Raw genomic sequence first — 21,508 nt, forward strand, 5'->3', positions numbered from 1 at the left:
CTCCTCTGCGCATTAATCTCTGTTGTGGGAAAGGAGAAAAGAAAAACTCCATCTTCGCTGTTTTTCCCGCAGCCGTGGACACAGCAAACCTTCATGTTGTCTTCGAAAACTATAATTATTATCAAGGAGTAAGACTGTAAAACACTAACACTCGGTTGACTTGATAACAATAATGAGCCGATGCGGGGAAGACAAATCCGGTGCTTCTGTAGTTTTTCCACTGTTTGTGGTATCCAGGAAATTATGACATGACAGATCCTGAAACCCTGAATAGCGCATGCCGGGGTTTTGACCTTCAGCACTGTTTAGTCCATATACATTTTAAAGTGTTGATAGTTGCTTATAGGATAGAATCAAAGTGGAAAAATGCCATACATCTCTAACATATTTTTATTTTATTTCTTGGCATATACATTAACATATACATTAATCAAAAAACAAATTTTTTACAAACCACACTAGTTCCCCTTAATACATACTACACTATAAATCACACTGTCCCCTGAAAATCCTCATTCTTCCAATCATAAGTATACTATTCATAAGTGGAAACAACAAAAACATGCACTTAATTAGCATCTTTTCAATTCAATTTTCTTAACCTGAATACCTTTGGTTTCTACCACAGTAAGAACTTAAAGGGTTCACGTCACATTTATGATTACATGGGCCAGGCCCAGCGATCTGGAATAGAGGAATATTGATTTTCCTTATTGTAACCTTCCCCCCACACACAAGTGCAGACACAGGCAGGTCCACTCAGCAAATGCATGCATTATCTTCTTAGCATGTAGTTCCAAGCGCATCAGATATCTGCAATCTGAAACTGCATTTTCACCTAGTCCCAAGGTCTTGAGTAGCCAAGTACCCATCATTCGGAGTCAGGGCTTCACAGCTTGAATACAATAAAGATAACGGAGCTTGATATAATCTTTAATTACCACTACTGACTCAACGATGGGCAGCACAAATGACTTGACAAATGCCTGAAGTAAAGGGGGGGTACTTCTGTTACTCCATTCCCATGTAGCCTATGCACGATGTAGGAAACAGGACCAAAGAAGTGGTTTCTCATTTCTTGTAAGACTTAAAAGGTTCATATCTCAAATAATATTAAACTGTCATCTGAAAATGACCCACGAAGAGTCAGTGCTTTATTTAGAGTACACTACAAACCATAATCTCCACCTGCACTGCAGTCAGGCCCCCACCATAATAAAATAAGCAGGCTTCTCCTTGAAATACTATAATCTGACCGAGTGTGCACTCTAATAGGGATTATATGACCAAGTCAAAACACCAATCATAAAAGGGAATGCAAAAAAGTCACCTAAAACATCTGTATCTGGCTTGGCCATGTATATTAATTAGGCCTGGTGGGGATGGTCAGATTGCACCATTTTGGGAGAGTGCTCTTTTTCACTTGGCCCCGACTACTATCCTCAAAGGCTCCTAACATTGAAGCAGATATGATCAATATAATGAATGGTTAAATGAGACGATAGGCAGAAGGCTCATTTAAAGAACCCAAAATAAATAGTAAAAACATCCCTAATTACCAGAAGAAAAAAAAAATCAACAATTTCAACAATTTTCCATTGATAGTGACAGATTACCACTGCACACCTATGCAGATAAGATTAACTAGTTCTCAGATGAAGGAGGATCACACTGAGGAGGAAATATTTTGATAAAACTCACAGGTGCAACACCACCCTAAACTGAGTTTAACTGAATCCAATGCGGCATCACTGGAGGGTAACAATAATCTAATTGTATGCTAATTAAAAGGCACACAGTATATGTATGACAACACAAAAATGGGGAAAATACTGAATACATTTTTACGTGCCTGAAAAAATATATATAATTTTGTAGATGAAAGGGAAAATAAAGTATCAAATTCCCTGTAGGATTCCAATGATCAAAGCCTTGACTTAATTTTGGTTGCAACTTCCAACATCGGACATTTTTGCACAAAGATGATGCTTCAGGCGTCAACCTTCAGTCGCACCAGTCAGATCAAAAGGAAATGATTGGCTTTTAATATTCCGGAAAATTCATACCATCTTGAAAGAAACTAATTGATTAAGAAGTCATCCGCAAAGTTGGGTCTTCAAAACTACACCAGCTGGTCTGTTTACGAACTTCTTGGGAAGCCTCACACTCACAGTATAGCAACCTAAAATACATCTGCAGCACAAAGCTTTTTAAAAAAGATGAGGGTACTCCCAATAGGGGGCCTGGATTCTATTACAGGTACATGTGACAGTGGGAATATACAAAGAGGGAGATTTAAAGTAATATACACACAGTTAAAAGGATTTCTGAATTAACGAACAATAATATTATTATTATTATTATTAATAATAATAACCAAGGAAAAATTATCTTCTTTTGCATGTTAACATCCATTTTAGAAGTATTAGAATAGACATTTAAATGTATCATTGAATTATTTCTATCATTACTGACTATCCCATAAGAAGGGGATTTATTCCTGGTTCCATTTTTACTTTTATATGTTCATCTTCTTATAGGTTATGAATACGTTTTCTCTACAGAATCTTGCCAATTTACTCAGTGGTTGGTGGTCAAAAGCCTTACCATATTCTTGAATTTTATCCACAAAGCAAGTCTGCACTTGATCAGCTTGCCAGAGGTAGTTTCCAATTCCCATCAGTATGACCATGTAATAGTAATTAATAATGTACTCTTAAAACTTAACTCAAAAGGTTTTGTAGACCATCAGTAAGATCACCAGTTTTCACTATGTTGCATGAGCAATGATGTACAAATTGCCATATTTTCTACCAATTGAAACGATCCATAAACTATTCTCAAAATAGAATCATACACTGTATTTTCTACTCACTCTTAGTTAATTTTACACTTATTAGGACAAAAGTTGGAAATTGTATTTTCTTGCTAATACTGTGCTGAAAAGTGTTTAGTGCGTTTTCACAAATGTAAGTGAACCTGGGCAAGGGCATCTGCAAATAAACAAACAAGCAAATAAATGCATACATACTTAAAGCTATAACAAGTGGAAAAAGGGATCAGTAGAATAATTATCACTAGTGCATATTTAGGAGCACAGAAACACTTTACAGAGCACAGCATTTTATCTCTGCTACAGAACTACAGTGGGGTCTTAAGCCTTTTGTTTTGCTCGCAGACATTTTAATCAATGGTTTTCAGAGATCAGCACATATTCCCAATAAAGCCATCTCGTGGTCTTTGAAGGTGCTGATGGATTGCTCCTGCTGAATAGGATCCGATGTAATGATACTGTAGAGAGGGCCACGGAGACGTGTCCAAGATGCATTCCCAGACGGGCCGTAGTGGGAATGTGCTCTTTTTATTACTGTTACAGGATTCAGCCGCTACACACGATGAAAATGTTAAGATCACAACTGACAGTGCTGAAAGGCCCCATTCAACACAAGCACATCCCTACCGAAGACACCATCACGAACCTACCAGAGTCTCATGAAAGCACATCTTGGAAATGGAGTTGTTATTTCTGTTTACCATTTTGCTGAAGATGACTGCACCCTATGTGTACAAGTGAAAAGACATTTCTTGGCAGTGAACGAAATGTGCAGCTGCGTCTCGGTCTATTATTTTTGACAAATTCAGCTTAGAGTCAGTTTGCTTCGTGTTGCTTTTATGACATTTGACTCAGTCTTATTTCTGTTAAGGGACAGCATAAACATGAAATACTGCTTTCATCGTCACCATTATCAACAGTATCATTATTATTATTGGTCTTGGGCAAAATCAACTATAAAATTAACAAATCACAAAACAATAGGTATAGTTTCCTCTCTCATCAGAGGGATTACATTTGCAGTGAGGGAGGGAGAGGCTGCAGGAAGGCACAGTGCCAGACCGGGGCTTTGCGTTATTCACAGAGTTGTCTTTGTGTCAAGCGGTGTGACAGTGTAGGTATAGCGGTGAACCCTTTAGTTTATACAATGTCATTTCACCTGGATTCCCCCTATGCTACCTACAGCCAACGTCTTCTTGATAGAAACAGGCATACTGAGTTTGTATGGTTTGCAGTCCCATTCTCTCTGTTGAACAAAACTAGGTAGGTGACATGAAACGGATGGACAACCCTTTCATAAAATATTTTTTTCCAGATTACAACTGCTGTATTAAAATATTAACTAAGGAGGAGGAAATGAAAGTTACTAGTAGAGGACTAAGATAAAAACTCACATAGAAATTCACATGAACTCAATGAAATGGTCGTTTATATGGTTATTTGTTTATCTTATTTATCACGGGGCGGAACACTTTGGGACTGGTACACGTCTTGTTACTAGAAAGAAAACAAAATTACAGTGCTAATGAAATGGAGCTAGAAGGCATGAGATAATGCTAAAATGTATCACAAGTGTGTTTCAATGGTGAGAAACAGATTAAGAAAAGCGTGCAGAGGAATATTTTTTGAGAAGCTCACACTACCGACAACACAAATTTATACAGGAGCAAAAGGCAATCTGACATTGGGAATGCAGAGCCAGGGGGGCTTCCCTAAAAAGAATGAGGGGGTGGAAAACTGGCAGTATCTTCCCTGCAGCTTATAAAGACCTAGGGCGCACGAGTCAGAACTACTCTGGAGAAAAAGAAGATGTTCCACTTATTTACTTACTTAATCTCCAAAATTTGCATGGGAAAAATGACCTCCATTGATGGTTTATACCCCTTATGCATACGATTCTGTTCACATCGGAAGGGGAAAGAGGGCGAGACAGCTGCACTGGGGGATTCACAGCTCTGTACTGAATGATTTAATCCACTTCATCACACTGCTGCAGTAACAGCAGGCTTATCTTCCAGGGCCGGCCAGTGCACAGTATATAGATTCCTGCCATGCAGACAACGTTGCCAGCCTCTGTGAGGCGTGCAGGCTGGCCATGCACAGGTCACTTGTTCTGGGGCTGGAAACAAGTGAAGTTTCATAATTCAGCACCATGGACAGCAGCAAGTGCTTAGTCGCAGACATTGTGTATATGTGTGCATGTGCGTGTATGTGTGTGTGTGTGTGTGTGTGTGTGTGTGTGTGTGTGTATGCGTGCGCGTGTGTGTGTGTATGCATCATTACAGTATTAGATTAACCTTCCATTACAAAATATCTTGTAGGAGCTGATTAAAATATACAACATGCTGCACTGGGTGCATTGAAAATTATAGAAAATAACATTTAAAAAAATTGAGAAAACCAAAAGTCATGTAAACGGAGATCTGTAAGCTGTTGAAAACCTCATTTGAAATTAGAGGTTTCCAAGGTGAGGGATACGTGCTTGTGGTCATTATCACCGAGGGCTAGGAGGATTAATTGCTTGCAGACCTCAATGCTGAGTGCAGTGATGGGGGTACAAAATGGTGAGAAAAGCAATCATATAATAAAACTGGTTAGGCTGACAGTTTGTATTCCTGGGTGGTTTCTCAAGTGAAGTGACAGATACACACCTGGAATTAGTTTCTTGGCTTTGCTATTTAATACCAATTTTGAGGTGTACTTGACACACTAGTTCTGGTACTTAATCAAAAAAATATCATTAGGAATTCATCATTCATCAAAAGTAAACATCACTTGATGTTGGTGCCCTTGCACACCTACAGCCTTAGCACAGTCGTCAAAGCAAAGTTTGGCTAAAATTAGCCCAAATATGTCCACCACACTAGTCAATGGAATTCAGAACTAGCAAGATTGGTTAGCCACATTAACTGTGGGATGAAATCAGCTTTTCTTCATGATGATGTATAAAATGGGTGGATATAAAGTGGAATTCAGTTCAGATTTTAGGATATGCCAATTAGCCTTTGTGTGCAGGTAGCTTTAAATTTATGTAAACTCAATGATAGGTCTGAAACGATCAAGAGTCTTACAAAAGAGGTCAGATGTTCCTTACAGAAGGGGACAATTTCTGTAGTCAACCTGTACTGGCAGAGATCCCCAACCTACTGAATAAATAAAGGACTTCAGGTGGAAGCAAACGCTTGCACCCCCACTGATCTTGAGTAGTTTTCTTGCAATCCCAGCTACACACAGTCTCTCAAGGAGGGAAGTGGCTACCGAGAGAATTGATTGTCTAAAACCACTAGAAACATACCAGCTTACTTTTTAATTACTATAATGTTGTGGAATTAAAGAGAACATAAACAGCATAACTGATAGATATGGGGTCAAATGCATTTGAGTTTGTGTTACTGAAATAGTAAATTTGCAAACAAAGATACCTGCAAATACATGATGCATACTAAATCAATTTTAAATACTTTTTCATACACAAGGCATTCATTGATTGATTAGCCTGTGTGTAATTTATGTTTTATCATTATCAATTTGGCACAGCTCTTTATCCAAGGTGACATACATGGAATACAGCTTAAACAATAGCAATATAAACCCAGTAATCATACAGATAGGTTTGTGATACTCTCAAATTTAGTTTGTGCTTTCCGTCTGCAATTAAAGACATAATTAGTATTATGAATTCAATGTGTGCTTCTCAATTAAGAAGATCTGATGATTAATCACCCATTTATCTACAATGTACTGAATCCCCTTTATGCTCATTCAACAATTTTAAAGCAGTAAAGTCCCCCAAAAATATGTTTTTATTTAAAATGAAGAGGCATAGAAATACTTGTTTCTGTTAATAGAAAATTTGAGAAGCTTGAATTATTGCAAAGAAAGCCACCAGTTAAAAAAAATCAGGTAGCACCAACAAAACTGGATCTTTACTGTCCATTTGCTGCTCTCCCTGAAATGTATTCTGCTCAAAAACTTTGCATCATTAATCCAGGTTGATCTAAAATGGTATGTGAACAAAGGAACATTAAATGGTAAAAAACATAAAGGGAAAGAAAAGAAAAGCAGCTGGAAATATGATCTTCAACTATGGAAGAACAATCATTAATTGAATTTAAGCATTTATTTGTATAGCAGGCTGTGTATTTCTCAAGTTTAATAATAATAATAATAATAATAATAATAATAATAATAAGAGTTAAACTAATCCCTGTAGTATGTGGCAGCTATTTCTGAAAGAGCCAAAAGGTAAAGTATAGAGCTAATCACTCCTGTGCCACAATGTACAATTTAATTGCAATCATACTCTAGCTAACATTAACATGAGGGCATTAATCCTACTTAATGGATTTAATGACCTACACTGTGTAGTAATAAGGTATTTATTCAAATACTTTTGTGATATGGGACTCCTGTTGGCCATATTTTTTTCTTTACATATAATCGTACTCGGTCTCTGCTAATTTAGACATGAATACCCAAAGATGCTCAAGATATAACATGTTTAAAAGCTTCTATATCCCTGAAACCATTATGGGTGAAATTACAGAGAGATAATAGTTCTGGCAGAGCTCTGCATTATGTCAAGGTTTTGAGTTAAAAATAAATAAATTAATAAGTCAGACACAAGCAGATAATAGTGTTAAATGATGGCGAACGACTGCAAAAACCATTATGAATGTATTAAAGAGGCAGAAGTGACGAGTCCTAGTTTTATCTAAACCTAATAAAACATCATTCTGCACTAGACCAAATGTCTGCAAAATCAGTCTCTTTTGCATTTAAGAGGTTTCCTTTTCGTGTTCGGCCCCTGTGTATACTGCATAGACTGAAATGTTCCCTCACTGCAGTTCCTTCCTCACGTCAGGGTGCCCGAGATTTAGTATTAGCCTACATATCTTAATGAGATTTACCAATCTATTCTGCTACCGAGTTGTCTTTTCAAGGGTGTCATTCACGTGTTGCGAATTTTATTTAATTCTACTGCTTCAGTGATGCATTTTGTATTAAAAGAAAATAACAATTGCACCCCCTCCCCCCGCCATATTTTGAAAAATACATTTCGAAATACTTTCTCAGACATAGGAGGGGGACTGGTATGCATTGTCATCTGAGGAATACTTTGCCTACATTATGTCAAAGACTAAATACTGAAGAGTTCTACTGAATCCTAAAAAATCTAGCACAAAAGTGGTAAAAGTGCTAAAAGACTGAAACTAAAACTGCCAGTAACCTCCTGCAGAAAAGAACTGAAGGCCCCTTGTCTGTATTCTGAATCAGATTTCCAAGTTTAAATTGAATCCCAGATATGGATATTAGATTAATGATTTTGCAAGAGACTCAGCCTTCAAGAACAAAGCAACCTTTTAGATTACTTACTTTTAGACTCCCTTCCAAATACATTTAAAAAGTAACAATATATATATATATATATAAAGAACTGTGCTCTACCCTGCTCAAATTATGAACACAATACATAAATAGTTGACCTGTTGAAGTAGCAATTATCCATTTTAGTATTTCACAGTGCTGCACTGCAAAGATCATCCATCATTCTGCAGAACACTAGTCTCAATATTCAGCAAGGCGTAAGTTCGATATCGACTAATGAACCCATTAATCAACATGTGCCATGATTTTCTTTCTAACCCTAATACCCAATATTCAGTGACACTTGCAATGTAAATCCTCTTTACATCTGGCATCTTGGTTTGCGCATAATTGCAGGTCTACTTGTACTGACTTAAGCCAACAAAAGCAGTTAACACCCTCCAAAGTAAAACCAAACACTAAAGCACTTTTCGATTGGTGTGAAATGTTTGTAATAACTATATTACAGCACCCAGACTACCAACGTATGGCTAAATTCAAAATGTTTGTTTGAATCAGTGAAATATTCTTCAGAGAGACTGCTGCATCTGAACACATTTCTGCAGATGTTAAAATACTAAAATGGTCTTTAATCAAAATGTAGAAGAGCAAGGAATACAAATGTAGAAACTGAATGTGTAAAACTGTACCATATGTAATTTTCTTCTAGAATTTGTATTGTATCCTCTGGAGGTTTCCCCTCATCTCTCATCCGCTTTGAGAGTTACTGTCTCCAAACACATGGCACTAGTCTTCAAGGGGTATTAGTCACAGATGCTGGTCCTCGCATTGTAACGCCTTCAGAACAGCCCTTAAACTTACACAGTGCTCAGAAAAAAAAGAAAAAAAAGAAAACATTATCAGTAATCCAGCTCGGGATTAACCGTGCCCAAGGATGTATAAACAAGCCCCATTTCTGTGTTGCTTGCCAGGACCAATGTAATCTGCTAAGATTTTGCTCCATAAAGTGGAAATGACAGACAACAGAGAAACTACTTTTATTTGAATTGCATCGACGGAAGAATTCAATTCAATTTTAAACCCCCCCCAAAAACAAGAATCGAGCCTAGACTGAAGCATTGTGTGGACAGCTTTAAATGCAACATCTCTCTTTTAGCTTGTGTACCTCCCCAAAATGTAAAAGTGTACGTAGAAGTATTGTAACAGCAGCTATCATCAGATCATAAAATTCTGTTCCTATACCAGAATCGGTGAAAATGATTTTACACAAATATGTCTTTCACAGGGGTGATTTGTTCAATAAAACGAAGGGTTTCTACATTTTATCCTGATGCATGTGGTGAATATTTGATGTGGGATTAAAAACCTTCTTAGTGTTGTGTATAGACACTGAACCTGCCTGTTTCAGCCCCCTCTCTGGGATGAAGGGATGAATACAGAGATGGTTTGGAGGCCTACAGTCTAGCACTGAATTCTGTCCACCCCATTGCATCACAAAGGTTCATTCATTAAGTGGCAGTGTGAATAGCTGTTTTTGCAACGTGCCAGAAACTTCTGAACGATTTTGGAGAGAGTCCATGAGTTACCTCCCACTTGAGGTTTGGAATGCAAACACTTCTGTCCCAATGAAAAGTGGGTTTGTTTACAGCAAGGCTACTGTTTAAAAAAAAAAAAACACACACATACACAGAGGCAAGAGTGTTTGTGATGGGGAGCAGCTCAAAGTTTCACATGTCATCTGAATCCATTCCAGAGTATGGTACTAAACATCATGGTAGCAGGAGTTGTATAAATTTTTAAAAAATGATAAAATTGCAAAGCTTAAACCCCTTATAAAAGACAGTGAGACAATATTGGTAAAAACGCTTTTCTTCAACGCACTTCTCAAGGGGTGCAAAATTGGTCAGAAATAGATCTATATTGCTTTGCAACATAATTAGCAAAGCTGACAGCAGATACACTTGTTTGTATTTGGTGCAGTATGTTTTTGTAATCAAGGTTAGACATTTCAGTTTTTACAGATACAATTTCCAAGTACTGTTAGTTAATCTCAGTGAATTGGAAGACACCAACATCCTAAAATGACTCCTCTTTGCTTATAAACCTTTCTTGTGGGGTGGGACCAATATCATTTAAAAGGAAGCCTTATCAAGCAAGTTGATCAATGAGCCCCACCGTACCTTGCATAATTAGAGAGCGGATTTATAAACCACAGAAACCTTGCGTCATCTCCCGAGGAAATGACAGCGTTTCCATTTTAATCTGCCCATTGGCCAAACGTGCTCATTAACAGTCCCAGCACGGTCCTGGCCAGCGTAATCACAGGAAGCACTGGGGAAGCATGAATGGAGCACAATATTGATCTATCAGAGAGAGGAAGGGTTACAGTGTTCTGTTTGACTTACTCCACTGTAACACGGTTTGGACAACAGCCCTAAATATTGAACTGCCAACTTACAAAGTAGGGGGATCATTCATAAGTTCCTGTGACTAACTATTTTTTTGGCTTCCCTTCACTCTGTGCGATCTGCAGTTCTTGGAAGCAGGCCTGAAGCATACAAAGCCCTTCCAACAGAAAATGGGGGTAACTTTTCAACAGAGCACTTAACTATTATAGGCCTTATTTGCCAGTATTTCACATCTCAGTTTTGGCATTTTCTATATCTATATCTATATTTCTATTCAATTTAATAATTACCCTGAGGGAGATAACTTCTGGGCTCAGGTCTGTTTAGTTCGATAGCGCTGTGAGAAGAGGTGCTAGCTACAGTAAATTATTATCTAAAGTGGTGTCCTTCAAAGAAGAACTCTACAACTGTAAGGTTAATTACAGGACAACTTTTGAACCATACTGCAACAGCCATATAATATTAAATCTCTACAGTTTTGGAAATGCAAAGCTGAAGACATGAACAGTGATCTGGTGACTGAGGGGTTAAGCCCTGTTATTGAAGCAGAGGGCTACAGGACTATGTTTGCTGGCCTCACTGTCCTGGATATCCACAACTGGCAGGCCTGACTGCTATCCAGGCCGAATCAATGTGGGGAGACACTGTCTGTGCCCGACAGCTGTCTGTGTGCTGTGCTGATATGGCCCCCTTGGTTGGTACTCTATTCCAACAGTGCTGGCTGGCACTCACTGGCAGAGCTGGTTGAATGACCACATCATCACCCTGGGAATAACTTGGAGATAAAATATGTTTTTCTTAAATCAATCTAATGGTTTGTTTGTTTTTGATTGTCCATATTTAAAACACATACAGCCCAGGCACAAGCCAGACTAGTCTTCAAACTAAGGGACGTGACTGCTACAGACATTACAAAGTAGGGGAGATTCGCCATTAACAAAGCAGTGGGTGAAATCACACACTTGATGATAACATTACCAAGAACGCCCCAGCTAGGACACCGATACCAAATGTTAAATCTAGCCTTTAATTCCTTCCTTTTACAATGACCCTCTTAGCTTTAACTGCAACATGTGAGCTTTGTGGAGACCAGGGCTCCATCTCCGGGACCAAAGTTCCCTGCAAATGACTATAACCCTGAAGCTCCATCATAATTTCTCAATGTACCTACATTCCTGCATCTGCTTACCACATCAAAGGACACTGATTTCGATCCAGTATTGTTAGGCAGAAGGCTTGAAACATCTTTATTTTCCAAATATGCAGGGTTACGTAATTTGGCTGCTTTTGATCCATGTTTTTCAATAGCTAAAATGGATAACAAGCCTTAAAGTCAATTTTGTGTGAACTTCACCACTAAACTAAGCCACAGCCCCTCAATAGTGACCTGAAGCAGTTACCCTTGACATTCTGGCTTTTTACACTGGGCGAGAACTAGACATGACCAATTGTACCGATTCTGAGCTAGTAACACTGTCATCTACGGACAAGGTTAAACACTCTTCTACCATGGCAGGAAAAACATGAAAAGCCTAAAGCAGTGTAAGACCTGCAATGGCAGTTAGTTCTGCTCTTCTAATGACAGAAATAACTGCAAAGTAATGCTTGTTTATCATCATTTAAATGTGTAGACCCAGTGCCCTGTCTCTGCAAAAAGAGTCTATACTGCAAGCTGTTAAATACAGGAAGTAAATTACCATCATATTCCTAAATCATATATTAAAACTCTTTCCTTAAAAGTCTTATGCACCCCCACATATCTCAAGAACTACAAGTGAGAAATGTCAGTACTGAGACTATATTATAGACTTACTTTGCTCAAACGCAGTTCTGAAGACAGAAGCCACTGCATTTGTATAAATTTATGTCAATTATGATATTTTTTTTTGCTAAAGCAACACAAGATGAAAGCAAATAAGGAAACTGCCAAGTTAATATATGCTCTTTTTGTTCCCCAATAAGGAAACCATATGACCTCAGGTATATCTTCATAAGGGAAAAAACTACTCTAATAAAAACATTTGAATCTTTTTGTCATTCTCTTGAAATGATCAAGATGATTTCTGAAAGTTACTCTATGCAAATGTGACTGTCTCTTCTATTACAGTATGTTTCTGTATTTCTGTCTGAGCTGCCTCTTAGTGTTTTGATGGCATAATCACTCAGCTGTTTTCCAGCATTTCACTAAACTGAAATAAAAGGCCATTTGCATATAGATTGTCAACCGTTAAAAAAACGTAAAATTTCCCTGGAAAAAGGAAGTGAGAGAGTATCAATTTACTTATGAAACAAATATTGAAAAAATAGATATATAATACATAGGTTTTACAAATTAATATATTTTCCATCAAAACTTTACTTAAATTTTATTCTTTCAAATGTCAAAATCTGTGCTTGTCAATCACAAAGGATTTGGCAGGTGTTTCTTGTTTATCTTGCATCTTTAAAAGTTATAGTTATAGCGTATTGTGCTGTAAGGTTAGTGTTGATCTGTGCTGTATCCTGGACAGTTTGAATAAGAATAGAAAAATCTCAGCAGCACTTCACGATTTCAACCGAATTTTACATAGGCTTGGTGTAATGTCTTTGACCAACTACATTTCAACTTTGGCCTTCATTGTGCACATTGTGTTCTTGATATAAATCCTCTCATTTGGTTTATTTTCTGTATACCTCAGTAACTTTGGTGACAGTCTGACTATTTCTGAATCAATAGTGATTAGGCTATTTCCAAGGACTCCTATAAATAAGGTATTTGTCAAAATTGTTAATTTCCTCAGAAAAGTGCACAGGTTCTTACTCACACACAGACACACACATGTAGACCCACACAAAGATGGTCTTGTGAGGAACAGCCATTTTTAGTTAATACACAGCCAATGTCCTTTTTTGATACCTTAGCCTAAATCACAAATGTGACCCGAACACTTTCTAAGGCTCAGGCTATTAAAAATTAAGTATACGCTGAAGGGTATGTAATTAAACACTATTTAATTGGTTGGCTGCTTCCAATCTGGGCTCTTAAATTAGTTTCCATCTTGCATCTGAATCCAACCATGTAAAATATGACAAAATTAATCAGAATCTGCCACATCTGCAATTATGACCGATTCACAGTGGCCTATTTGTCTCAAACCATTTAGAGGAAAGAAGAGTTTCAAGAATCGAATGGCCAACGGAATACTGTAGATAGCATTTGTTGCATCTTTGCTTTTTAATAAATAAAACCAATCCATCATCATCATCATCATCAAATAAGTACCTTTAATAACATATACAAACACTAACCTTTTTTTCACTGTTTAAAGGTGCAAAGAAAACGTGGGGCCTGTCTACCATATAATATAATAAAACACAAACTTCTAAAGCCCATTACCTAGCTCAATTCCCATATGCTTGGCCCATTTTTTGTTTGTTTTTTGTTTTCAATGAGTCACTGATAACTGGCCAGTCCTTTCAATAGAGGGCTATTCACATTTAGCTGCTCCAACAATTTAGCTGTTCTACTACAGAGCACTGTTGAGCATGAATTAATCTTCCACTGATTAAACAAATTAATTTGCCCATGTATCTCAACAACAGGGTTAGACAAAAACCCTGCAAAGCACCAAGACAAGTCCTAGAAAATAAATGCAGAGTATCCCACTTTAGTATTAATGACTGGTTTCTTTAATTAAATCTTGAAAATGATTCCAAGGGATCAGCTGAGGTAAATTTCTCAATTTCTTAGCAGACACCGTTATCCAGGGTGACTTACAATTGTTACACTGTATCACATTATGTTTATATTTTACCCATTTATAGAGCTGGGAATCTACTGGAGCAATCTAGGTAAAGTATCTTGCTCAAGGGTACAACAGCAGTTGTAGGGATTAAGCCCATGACCCTCCGGATCAGGGTTCAGAGCCCTAACCACTACTTCACACTACTATCAACATGACAGGAATAAAGCTTAATCCATTTCAGATCTACAACCTGGAAGGTCCTGGCAAATTCCATGAATGAAGCAAGAATGTGACTATATGCCTACAAAATCCCTGACTTTGTGCAAGTGTACCTTGAAGAACTGATGCTGTTTTGAAGGCAAAGGGTGGTCACAACAAATATGGATTAGATTTAGATTTTTCTTCTGTTCACTCACTTTGCATTTAGTTAATTGTTAATTATAATCTATTAACATGTCTATTTTTGAAAGTATTCTTACTTTACAAAATTTTTCACACCTGCCTAAAACTTTTGCACAGTACTGTATATAGCAAGGTCTACTATATGAGGTATATTAGTTGTGGTGTCAGAGAAATGTTTTACTAACTTGTATCCAAGCAGCATTTTCTGAAACTGGGAGAAAAAGGAGGAAAAAACTAATTATATAAGATTCAAATTAAGCCTGAACTGACCTTATATGACATTAAGCCAGTAAAACCAAATTCCCTCTTAATGTCTCATCAGCGTAAAAAAAAAAATGTTTAAAAAAATGAGCCATACAGCTCTGGAAAAAATTCCAGACCACTGCATTTTTTTCTTAAATCAGCATCTCTACATGTATGGCAGCCATTCCATTCCATTCATATTTTCATTTGGAATCCGAGAGAAATATTGTCAGTATTTTATAGAATAAAACACAAATGTTAATTTTACCCAAACACATACCTATAAATAGTAAAACCAGAGAAACTGATAATTTTGCAGTGGTCTCTTAATTTTTTCCAGAGCTGTACCTCGCATAGATTTCTAGAAATGAACAGATGTACTGTGACAAATTGGGGAGGGGGATGGTGAGAGAAATCCAAATGGACTCTTTTTACACTATGGAAAAAAGTACTTAATCAGGTATTTTCTTTCCCCCAAAAGCCTACGAGCCTTCAGAATTTCAGGTTTCCTAAATGTGTTGAGAGCAACAGACTGTACACACGTGCCTTTAAAATCTCCTGCTTATTCTGAGCATATTTCTAGAAGTACAAAACACCTGCATTTAACAAATGTCCAGGTGAATTGTAATTCAAATTAATCACAAATGTCATGTTAGAGTACCATGTATTTTTAACAGTCAAATATTTAACCAGCCAAAAGAAAAGAGATCTGGATGAAAAATGACTGGCTATTAAGTAACTATACCTGCTTTAAAATAGGCTAGTTAGTGAATGTGTCCGTGATGCGACACTCAAACACCTATATTTCAAACAACTCCAAACTTTCAGACTGACATTTCAGACTTTAATCAGCCATTGTACTGGCTTCATTTGAAATTGTTCAATACCTTGATCTTTCATTTATGGAACTGTGTTATTATATGTGTTGTAAGGAGACAGTGGCTATGCTTTACACCCGTGGATACCGATGCCGGTAATAATCAACCTCACCTACACAAATGAATGCAATGCACATCCGACGCAGCACAATTCAGCAGCCACAATTAATTTCTCCAAATGTCATGAAGCTCAGACAACGCTTCTCACACAATGTCAAAACATATACAGACATTGCCCGACTTATGTAACGGTTCAGTTTTGCAACTATCTGTGTAAGTCGGTTTTTGCGTGAGTTGGAAACACACTACAAGCACTACTTGGGAGTTATGAATAAAGAGAAGAGAGCGGGGGCAGACACTAATCCCACCCACAACACACTAAAAAGGGGCATTAAACCTGTAACTTCCACCATTCATCACTTTGCATCCCTCCATCCACCTCAAAACACCGCCATTGCAGCAAAACTCCCAGGTTATCCCATACTGTGGGGTGGGGTTCCAATGCCTTGTCCACACAGCCAGACCTTCATTCCCTCAGGCAAGCCAGTTCAAGACAAATCTAAATTGCTGTACAATCCACTCACATTACTGCCCCATTAGGGTACGGCCAAAACTCCTGAATTACTTTTTATGTATATAGCATACAAATCTTGTAACTCGGAAATGTTCACAATGGGGCACATGGGAACCTTTTACTTAAAGTTGAATTTTCGTAGGTCAGACGTTACGTAATCCGGGCAGTGCCTGTATTTAAATCAGAATTTTGTGGCTGTATTCATTAACACTGGGGATCCCAAAGTGCGGCCAAAAGGCCAAATGTGGCCCTTGAGGATGTTTGGTGCAGCCCCCGCAAGGCCAACCCTTAACCACCCGTTTTCTGAACCTTTACTATATTTTCACACTTTCTGAACATTTTCTGTTACAAATTGCACATGTAATTTGGGGGAAAATAATAAAACAACAATCATTAATGTACAGAAAATAAGAAAGGTATGATTTGTGACATATTTAGTTTTCATCATGGTGAGTTTTCTACTGTGGCCCCCCCCATCCCATGCAACTTCTGGAAATTGGCCCTCCATCACCAGAAATTGGGAGCCCATGCATTAACATATATGTTTTGCTACTATATGCCACAAAGAAGCTAACTGTGTTTCTTTGCATTGCAACCGGCCTTTCTTAGTACATCCAGCTCTCAGTATCTTTTCTTTTTCCCCAAAAAGTTTAACAAATGCTCTTTCAAAGTCTTTAGTTGTATTATTTCAGCATGTTTTACCACCATTATAATGAAACAGTTTCCCTGGGGCCTTGTGGGAGAAACCATATACTATTGGAGATTTTCACACACACATCCTTTGGGAGAATCACAACAAACTGAGCTTTCCTGAACTCTGCATAAACGTGAAGGTCTTTAACCGTTTGGCCACTAACTATGATTGTAGGCCTAAGACCCAAGGCTTCAGCAATAAAAGCCATTCAAAAAAATACATAGAGTGAAAAGTATATAATTCCAATCAAGGAAAGTATGCAATACACTGGTATGTCTTATATTCTACTCCATTTTCACCAGGTTGCAAAAGGCAATTTTTAAGAGAATACTTCTTAGCTTCAAAGGAATGTCATACACAGACCCGTCAAGGAAACTAAACATGTCTAGTCTTTGCAATACATGATTCAAATATTGAAAATCCTTAAAGCTACTGATACCCTAAATCTTAAAGTTATAGTTTATCTGATGAGTAAGTCCAGCTCAATGAAATGACCATTGGTGATCCAAGTGGAAATTAAGACATGCCTGGAAATGTTTCTTAACATGAAGTCTCTACCCTCTCATTTGTAACATGTTTTTATTTTCAGTTGCTGGCACTTCACTTATTCATTTCTTAACCAAAATAAGGACCTAAACTGATCGTTGCCAGCCCTGATCTTGGAAGGACAACTGTGTCTGTTGGATTGCATTCCAGTCCCGTTGTCAGCTGACCAATCTCCACCTGTTTAGCAGCTGATAACAAATAACAAGGTTGAAATAAGAACATCATCAGTTCTTATTTAAGAGCTTGTTTAAAAAATAAAGCAGACACAGGAGGGCCCCAGTACCAGGGTTGGGATCCACTCTCAGATATGAACAATGGGTTAAAGGAGGAGGGTGTGGGCAGGGTAAACACACTCCAGTCCATTAATCCCTTTTACACTTTCCCATTCTTCTCTTAAGAAAAAATAGCAGTCATTAAAATGACAGACAGATATCCTTTCCTATTAAGATTCTGATTCATTAAGATTACTTTTTAATCTCATCTAGTTTCTTTTCCTTTAAGTTTTTTTTTTCCCCCTCACTGTTATCTCTTAAGGGCAGTTATGAGATTAAGCTTCCATGAAACACTGGAGTAATTTGATTCGAATGTCCCTCTAAAAACTGCAGCATGACACTCTTCCGTAACCTCCAACTTAATTAAAATGAATATGCCCGCCTCAAGACAAAGTCCGATTCACATCTAAATTGGGCAATGCTGGATCTGTTGTGGCAATGCCGACTCTGCCTTGACAAATATAATGACAACGGCTTTCATTTTACTTTCCCAAACAATGATGGCAGAAAACACTTGATGTTCCAGGGAAACTCAGAATAAAGAGATTAGGCAACGCTGATGTCTGCACCCCAGCTTCCGCTCTGGATTATAACTGCCACACAGACACAAAATAAATACAATTAAAAAATGGCCCCAGTGAAACATGTTTGGTTCCTCCAGAGTTACACAACTCTCAGAAGTCTAGTACTGGTTCCTATTCTCTAATTAGGCATTTCTAAAAAGAAAAGTAAATTTAGAAAATTGTACTTCATCTCCCTGACAAGCAAGAACATTTTATAATCTGCCTTAATAAGGCAATTTGTTTATTTATACCCATATTGCGCACTCAAATATATACCACCTGGCATATTAAATGATATCTGAGGCATAATGGAAAGGCAAAGAAAGAAGGAAGGAAGGAAACCTTGAAACAGCTTAGCCTTTTATGTAAATTGGGTTAGCCTATATATAGGCTATATTTTGATATTAGTTGGTCAATAATGGTAAGAATTCTCCAATGCAGTTTTCTGGCAGGATGAATAATGCAGAAGGATTAGCAGACAGACACAGGCTGGTATGAGTGTCACTCTCTCTTATTTGGTAGTTTGAGATCACCTACTAAATGAGTACATAAGGTGATAACATGAGAGAGAGGGAGCCAACTCCTTAATTTTCACTTCTTCGTTGCTTATGCGTAGGCGGCAGTGATGCAGCTGCAATTACATTGAATGTCCTGCACTGAGGCGTGAGAACATATTTGTTTGCTTTTAGCATGAACTGTCATTTGATCAGTCTATGAAACACATATTTAGAAACTGCACCAATCTGCTACCACCGTGTACGGAAAATGTATGCATTCATGGAACAATCCTAAAGTTTATTATTAGCTATTCGGGGAGTACTAAAACACACTGAGCTTCTAATCGGTTACAGTGCATCAGTCATATATGGATCAGACACCAGAGGGAGCAATGCAATGTGCAATGTGATTGATTTAGTTAGTAACTAAAGCAATAATATTAAAACCACTTTATTTCAAAGATATTGTGAATAAAAATAGTTGTATAGCTAGAACTGCGTTCTACGGTTTTCTTTGTTTCTGTCGTCTACCTTGTTCTAGCATACCAAGCATTTAAAATTAATATTCGTTTTTATGACAAAGTGATGGTAAACATATTTCAGTTCATCAAATATAATGCTCTCGTTTCTAGTAGTAACATAACAACCGTGCAATTGCTACGCGCATCACTGAATTGTAATTGACTGTACGCGCTTCTGAATTTATAATTATTATTTCTATTAAACTTGCCTCGGAAATGTTGTTGATGATGATGATGATGATGATGATGATAGATACAGACAGACAGTCAGATCATCTGTACAGATCAGTACATGCCACACTATAGCCTGATTGGTATATTATCATTGCTGCGCAAAACAAGTCCAATATATGAAATCAAACGTGAAAAAGAACGTAAAGGTGATTTCAATATTTCACAATGTATTTACAAGGTTAAAAATCAGTGTTTTTTCTAGCTGTATTCATATTCCGCTTCAATGTATTTTAATGTCTACATAACAGTTGTTCAATGTGTTTTTTTAATAGATCTGTCTACAAAATATTTAGTCAGGTGCATGCTCACATCCTTGGTTTGAACAATACAGCACCACAGAGATAGACTGATTTTTTTTTTTGTAATAAATACTTAAGTCTTCAAAAATATATTGTTTATGCTATTAATATTATGCTTCGTTTATACTTTTCCCCTTTTTCTTCTTGACTGATGCACCTGTTGGACAGCAGCGCGTTGTCAGTGCCCCCTGACGGCTCAACTCAGCCCTTCCGTCTGCTGTTCAGTAAATCTGATTACTGGATTCAACACCTCCAACCCATTTTCCAGATACCATCCGTCCATACCTCTGTAATTTGTACAAAATCAATCGCATACCTTACAACACACCTGACAATATGTTGGTTGTCGGAAAATGCGCAATTTTTTACACGCAGAGATTGTCATTCAAGTAGCTATCAACGTGATCACGTATTTGTAATACACAGCCATAAATACGACAATACGTCCTGTACAATGCGATGGCAAACCTGGACCTTTAAACACATTGAATCGCCATAGTGTAAATCCGCGCAACAATGTGTGTCACTATCTATATCTTTTCGCAGAAAAGCAAACATTGTACAATTCTTGAAAACACATTGTGAATAATTTATTTAGATTCGCAAGCACATTGAAACCCAGCAATGATTGTGTCTTAGTGCAACAAAGAAGCATTTTTTTTATTAACTCAGTGATACTGGTTTCTTGCAAATGCACCTGTGAATGGAGAGACGGAACAAACACACAAACTAACTAAATAAACTAAAATCGCAGCGTAACAATACACACATAAATAAATACACAGACATCATCAACTTACCGACGCCGATTTTTTCTTCTTCTGTGGGTGTCCACATGATCCTGGTAAAATTCCCAAGAAACCAAAGCGTGATTTACTCGTTTTCATGGAAGAAAATAAAGTGAAAGTTGCATCAATCTCTCGGCTGCTCCCGTTCTCTCTATGTCACCGTCTAAGAATAAATGACTGACAACGGGAAACGACGTGCTGTCTCGGATGATTGTGTTAGTTTGCCTCCCAGTTCGCCCGTGTGTCTTCGCGGCTGCTTTCCCTGATGCATCTACGAGCGCAACGCTGCCGTATCTGCAGATCTCTGCTCCAGCCCGTCACTGCTGCGGCATCTCCGCCTGGATGTGAGCGCAGTTATTTCACCCGCACGCAACGCATCCTTCCCCGCTCCGCCGTCCAAGAGGTCGCGTTGTAGATACTAAATAAATACATTCAGTTTCCCGATGCTTCCAAAATACATACACACACTACGATTTATTATTATTATTATTATTATTATTATTATTATTATTTGTTTAAGTCTGCTGGAAAAATGTCCCAGTGGCAACGGGAGCCGTAGCGAGTGCTGGTTACTCAGAAACCCGCAGCTGCGCCATCTTTCCAGCGCTGTCACATGACGCAGCTTGTCAAACAGCCCATTTGCACCCGGGCCCCCCGGGAGAAACCCATACACTACTGCCCCAGTCACAGCGAGCGCCACCCC

The 21,508-nt window shown here is 37.8% G+C and overlaps 1 protein-coding gene across 1 annotated transcript in view; it reads right to left on the bottom strand.

Annotated features, from left to right (window-relative positions):
* Positions 1-21,276, bottom strand: part of dock3 (dedicator of cytokinesis 3) — a 326,247-nt gene extending 304,971 nt beyond the window's left edge. The window contains exon 1 of the mRNA XM_066698297.1: positions 20,818-21,276. Coding sequence (XP_066554394.1) covers positions 20,818-20,854 — 37 coding nt within the window. The 5' untranslated portion in view covers positions 20,855-21,276. The remainder of the gene's footprint in view (positions 1-20,817) is intronic.
* Positions 21,277-21,508: the final 232 nt, after the last annotated feature.

This window comes from Amia ocellicauda, chromosome 3 (assembly GCF_036373705.1).
Source record: "Amia ocellicauda isolate fAmiCal2 chromosome 3, fAmiCal2.hap1, whole genome shotgun sequence".
Lineage (NCBI taxonomy): Eukaryota > Metazoa > Chordata > Actinopteri > Amiiformes > Amiidae > Amia > Amia ocellicauda.